At 54.4% G+C, this 6,000-nt stretch overlaps 1 protein-coding gene across 1 annotated transcript in view; it reads left to right on the top strand.

The window, feature by feature from the left end:
* Nucleotides 1-1,909: 1,909 nt before the first annotated feature.
* The window catches only part of ANOS1 (anosmin 1), a 182,780-nt gene continuing 178,689 nt past the window's right edge, over nt 1,910-6,000 (top strand). The window contains exon 1 of the mRNA XM_026478168.4: nt 1,910-2,218. Coding sequence (XP_026333953.1) covers nt 2,012-2,218 — 207 coding nt within the window. The 5' untranslated portion in view covers nt 1,910-2,011. The remainder of the gene's footprint in view (nt 2,219-6,000) is intronic.

Below are 6,000 nucleotides of genomic sequence, written 5' to 3'. Positions count from 1 at the left end.
AGTGATAACCTTTAGAAGATAATTCCTCTACTCAGATGTCACTCCTCCATTCACTGCTATGAGGCCCTCTACACCCACCAGCTTGTGGTCACCATGGTTAGCTTCTTTGCTCTCATCATTATTAAGTGTTTAACAGACTTTAAAAAGATTTCTATTCACTTCTGAGCATCTTTTAAACTACTGAGCTCATGCCTCAATTTTTTATGTTATCCCCTCAAGTGCACTATTGTCTTGCTTTCTACACATCGAGCTGGCCATGTTAACTCAAACCTTGTTCAGAATTAAAATCAGGACGGTGACAGAAGCACATTAAATCAAGTGTGGTCTTTCTAGGATGGGGCTCTGTACAACTGTGCAGGCCGCACACCCAGGAAGCCAGTTCTTCCTACAGAAACTTTTGAATGAGACCACTCTGGTTTTTAAAAATGCATTGAGAAACACACTAAGCAATGAATTCGGTTGGCCTTGCTGACTTAACTATGTGAAGAAATACAGAAGATGGTGTACTTGAAAAAGAGTCATAGGTATAACAGGATAACTGTAGATGTTGTCCTTATAATTTAACAGGAAGAGCTCAGAATCACAGAGTGGAAAATGTGGGGAAGATTGGGGTCGGGGAGAGGTTGGCAATTGGAGAGTCTGAGCTCTGTGGGAAGAGGCATCCCACTTTGTGATGGGTCTTTGGGCAGGCTGAGTGCATCTAGACAGTGGCTGTGCTTACTCATGTGCTCATGGAGGTACTAGGTTTTGGAACCCGGAAGTGCCATTCTGTATGACAATGTGGGGAGGCCCGGGCACAGGCACATAAGTCAGGTGGTCCGCACCCAAGTATGCGCGTGCATGGGTCTTTTTGACTCAACTGTGTTACAGACATATCCCCATGCCTCAAGCAGAGCCTTCATGATCACATCCCAGGTCCCTCTAGGGCTTCCTGCCTCCTTGCTGTGTCACAACCCAGTGGAACTCAGGGAAGCATGAACGTTGTTACAGGTGGCATATTATAAATGCTGCCACAGCTCTTTCCGTGGCATGGCCCTTTTCGTGGACCTAGAGCATGTGTGGCAAAAGAGCCTGGAAAGAGAATGCAAGAGACGGTGGGGCTGAACCAAGAGGCTTTAGGGGGCACATACAAGGAGGAGTTTGGGAAAGATTTCTGTGTTGAGGCACTCACCTTGGGAGAGAGTAGTGTTACCAGAAAAACAGACACCCGAGGACACAAGTAGTGTATATCTATTTAACAAATGGCCCTTGCTATGTACTCAGATTGGTTTCCAGGTAATAATAAGGAAAGAAGGGAGGAAGAACGAAGGAAGGAATGCGGAAGAGAGAGGAGCGAGGAAAATGTCAGTCAAATGGCCTTGCCTGGCTTCTGACTGGGCTCATACCCATTTCAGTTGTTGCTTAGCTCTTTCTCCTACTTGGGAATAAAAGGAAATTCAAATATGTGAAAGTATGAGCGAAGCTTGGACCCGGGGTAGAAACTGGGGACGAAGCCTACAACTTCGAGGCACGATGTCCTTCCTTAGGCAGGTTGGACGCCTTTGGGGGTCCCGAGGCCCTCCTCTCCAAGAGGGCACCTCCATCCCAGGCCCGGGCTCGCTCACACCTGGCGTTTACCTGGATGGTGTGTGTGGAGGGGGAGAATGCGGACTGTGGGGGAGCCTACGTGGGAGACCGACCACCCAGATTCGGGCGCACCGGGAAGACCGGGTCGGCGCCGCCCTGCCTTTGAGCGCTGGGGCTCGCTGCCCCTTAGACCTGCCCACGGCCCTCCGCCCGGCCCCCCTGTCACTCACTTTCCTTCCAGCCAATGGCGAGGCCGCCTGTCACCCTCACCCCACCCCTCGAGGCAGAGCGGGGAGGAGGTTGGCGGGGAGGGCGCGGGGCTGGAGTTGAATGATTGAACTTTCCAGCAGAGTTGCGGCGGCCGCCAGGTTCCCGGCAGTGCGGCCCCGGCGCGGAGCTGGGAGCCTCGGCCAGCGCCCGGCCCCCGCGCCCCTGACCCGCAGCCATGGTGCCTGGGGCGCCCGGCGCGGCCCTGACCCTCTGCCTCTGGCTGGCGGTCTCCGCGGGCTGCCTAGCTGGTGGCCCCGGCGCAGCGGCTGCTCGGCGGCTGGACGAGTCCCTGTCGGCCGTGAGCGTCCAGCGCGCCCGCTGCTCCTCCAGGTGCCTCAGCTTGCAGATCACGCGCATCTCCGCCTTCTTCCAGCACTTCCAGGTAGGGGAACGGCCGCCCGCCCTGGGGTCGCCCTGGCGCTGCGGACCGTGGCTTGGGGCGCACGCGGCGCCTGCCTCCCAGCCTCGGCGCCCAAACTTCTCGCCGGGCTCGGCCGGCAGATCCCGCTTTCTTTCGGCGTGAATTTTACAATCGAGGTGGTTGAACCCTCCTTTCCAGCCGCCTCGTTGCTTCCGAAAGGGAAAACAAACGTGCAGCATCTTTCCCCAACTCTCCTCTTCCCAGCGGAAAACGCAAGGCGCTTTTTGTGGGTAGAGAGAGCAGCTTTGCAGATTCCGAGGGTGGGTGTGTGCATTTGTTAGTTTCCCGGGACTTCCGCGCGCGGGACTCCGGGCTGGTGGCGAGTCCGGCAAAGTCCCGGGCGCTCCGGGGCCCTCGGTGCAGCCAGTACTGTGAGCGAGGCCGGGAGGCGCGCCCAGATGCGCCCGGGGACCCGCGCGACCCTCCCAGCCCCGCAGGTGCCTGCGGGTCGACACTTTTGTCTCTACTGAGCGGTGCTTTCACATTCGGCGGGCCAGTAGCTCGCAGTCCACCCTTGGAGTTCCAGACAGGGGCTCCAAGTCGTGAGTTCCAGAATGTGTGTTGGGGAGAGGGGTGTTGGTAGCCCCAATTCGGAGCCCTGGAGCTTCTAGGTCTAGTCAGTGGGTAGTGTGGAGAGCGAAGGAAGAAACGCAGGGGTTACGGGACTTAGAGGGCAGCGTTTGGATGCTCCGAGAAGAGTCCCGGGGTTAGTTGTCTTACCCTAACCCTCGTAGGTCCTTCCAGCTTGAGTGTGGAAGAGCGTGTGTGTGAATGTTGGAGGTTCACGGGGACGCACGCTTGGCGCCTGTGGATTGCCGGGACCCTTGGGGGGAGCGATAGCGCCGAGGGTCCCCGCAGGTCTTGTGTGGGAACCCGGGATGCTGGGGGCGCCTTCGCGCCGCTTGCGGGCTCTGCGGAGGCGCGACCGGTTGCCTTCCCCAGACGACCCGAGTGCGCGCAGTCTGAAATCATTCACGCAGACGCCTTATTTCTCTCGAGTGCCCTCGTTCTCCACTTGGCCTTCTCGCCCCTATCCTTAGCGGCTCACCTGTTCCAAGACTGTTAAGTTCCTTTTTGCCGCAGGGCAAACTGCGGAGGCCAGAAGGAGACCCGGGACTCTTTGGCAGGTTTTTGATATTAGGATATAAATGGGGCGCCCCTCCCGCCTGGGCAGGCTAAAGGGGGCTTTCCAAGGGGCTCTGGGTATTCAGCTGTGAGAGCAGGCGATTGTAATGACGGAGGAGTTTGGGACGAATCTCGGTAGGCTTCGTGTGGTCATCCTACCCTGAGAGCTAAGGAAAGCTGGCGCCCAATGGCACCAGCACTCACGGTTGGGCTCCTCAGAGATTGCGCCAGCTTGCCAAGTTTGCCTGTTCGGGAGTGCGCGTTCTCAAGGAAGCGACCTGCAGTGGGTTTCAGAGAAACCGGCACACCCTGCGTCCCTCCTGATTCCTTTAGGGAAAGGGGAACCCTAGTGCTCGCGTCCTACGCTGAAATTACGCTGACAACCTGGAGAGGGCTCCTCCCCAGCCACCTGGTTTCAAATCCGCCCTGCCCTGCCAGTCCGTCTCCTGAGGAGATGCTACACTATTGTTTAATCAATAACAGAGAACAAAACAGGGCGACCCATTCCTGGAGAGAAAGAGTTTCTTTTTCTTTTTCTTTTTCTTTCTTTCTTTCTTTCTTTCTTTCTTTCTTTCTTTCTTTCTTTCTTTCTTTCTTTCTCTTTCTCTCTTTCTTTCTCTCTCTCTTTCTTTCTCTCTTTCTTTCTTTCTTTCTTTCTTTCTTTTTCTTTCTTAATTGAATTGTCAGTTGCTGTAATTTATTTGTTTTACAGTTTAAGCGGCTAAAGAAGCAGTTTAGATCAAGCCAATTCCCGTGAAAGGCTTTTCTTGTGGTCTCCTGGCATGATTTCTCTTCGGAAGAAAAACTGCTGACAGAATACATGTTGCCAGACAATCCTGATTACATTTTAATTAGCTGGGGGTGGAATAAGCTGCAAATTACTGTTAGGACTTCATAACTGCTGTTTTTACCATCAATTGCCAAGCCATTCGTGGCGGGTTAACCCTAACCTGGTAATGCCTATGTGATTTACCTAAATTGCAGGGATTATGCTTTCTTAGGATTTGAAAAGACAGCAACACACTTTTCTCGTAAACCCTCAAGCTTCCCTGTCCCTCCCCCTTGTTAAATAATTGGGAGATGATGGAGGAGTCAGGCTGCTGCCAACTCCTTACAGGGCACGTGGTATTTATTAACAGACAGAAAAGGCGGGGCTAGATGGAGCTTGGGGATGAGCCCCTTCTCTCAGGGTCACCCCACCCGCTTGTGCAAAGAAGCCCCAGCAGAAGGGTGTTTCTGGAGCAGGTGGCCATTTTCAACGTCTCTCACACAGTTCTAGGCACCTTTTTAAGGACAGAAGAAGGCTGTCTCCATCCTTGAGGCCAGCCAAGTGTGTGGACTCTTAGATACAGCTGCCCGGGCTCAGCTATGGAGACCTGAACCTGTGCTTACACAGTGTAGACAGAGACTCGGAGCTGCGGGGGGCAGTGCCCTGGAATCTAATGGTCTCTGCCCCAGTTGCACACGCTTTCCCGCCGCCCCGCCCTGCAGCAGCGAGGCTGTACGGCTTCAAGTAGATGGTGCTCACCTGGTGCCTTTGCTTTTGTGTGGATGGGCTTCACCTGTCAGCCGTGCAGCCATCAACCAGGCCTGAACGCCTAAGCAGCTCAGTACTGATGCATGGGGATGGGAATGGTGACGGGGGATTCCTGACTTATCTGGCACAGCCACTGACACAGAAGAGTTGAGAATTTCATACCGAAAAGGAGACGGGTGGGTGAACTGCGTCACATCCCTGCTCGGTGCTGGCCCCATTCATGAAAAGAAGCAGTGCAAGTTAGCACCTCACAGGATATCCATTCCCAGCTCCATGTGCAGTCTGCCAGATGCATACCTGCTTGCTCACACATGACACTTGCTTGGTATACCCTCTTCTGTAAGCTTCTAGACCAATGCCTTGCACTTTGTTCTAGATGTTGTCCTCAGGAAGTGGAGCCAGGGATCTCCCCCTCCTACTTTTCAGAGGACAGCAAATGGGCAACTGCCCAGTCCATTGCAACTTCCTCACTGGATGCAAGTAGATACCTGCTCCAGGGATGGGCTTGCTCCCCGGAAGTCTTGGACTCTGGCTGCCCACGCATCAAACACAGGGTGGTGCTTCCAGCATGAGATGAGGACAGTCACCACTGTATTCTGGAACACTGCGGCTCATGCATGCATCAGACCCTCCTTGGACCCTTGTCCAGGTACCTGCATGGGCCAGAGTGTGACAGTCGTTTTGGGGCAAGGAGTAGGGAGGGAGAGGCTGGGTGAAGACCGGGGTGCCAGAGACAAGGGAGTGGGGAGCCAAGAACCTTCCCCAAGGAGGTGAAGGAGCAGTGGGAGGGAGGATCACACCTGATCCAAGGCTCCAAGCCTCCAGAACAAGCTCTAGTATTCCTTCAGACTTCCCATATGAAACACCCAACTCGGATACAGTCATTGAGATTTCAATATGGTGACCACAGAGCATTAAGCCCCAGGCATTGGTCCCCCTGCACATGGACCACATGCATTGGTCATATGTCCATGAAGCAGCTCTCATGTGGATTTTTGTACCTCAATGGTGCAGAACCCTTGGGAGGGCTGAAGCCCATTTGTCATGGGGGTTCCTCATAGGGTTTTCTGCAGCGTTCCAG

The sequence above is a fragment of the Ursus arctos genome, chromosome X (assembly GCF_023065955.2).
Source record: "Ursus arctos isolate Adak ecotype North America chromosome X, UrsArc2.0, whole genome shotgun sequence".
In the NCBI taxonomy this organism is placed as follows: domain Eukaryota; kingdom Metazoa; phylum Chordata; class Mammalia; order Carnivora; family Ursidae; genus Ursus; species Ursus arctos.
The sequence above is the reverse complement of the archived record's forward strand: the minus strand, read 5'-3'. Positions and strand labels throughout refer to the sequence as shown.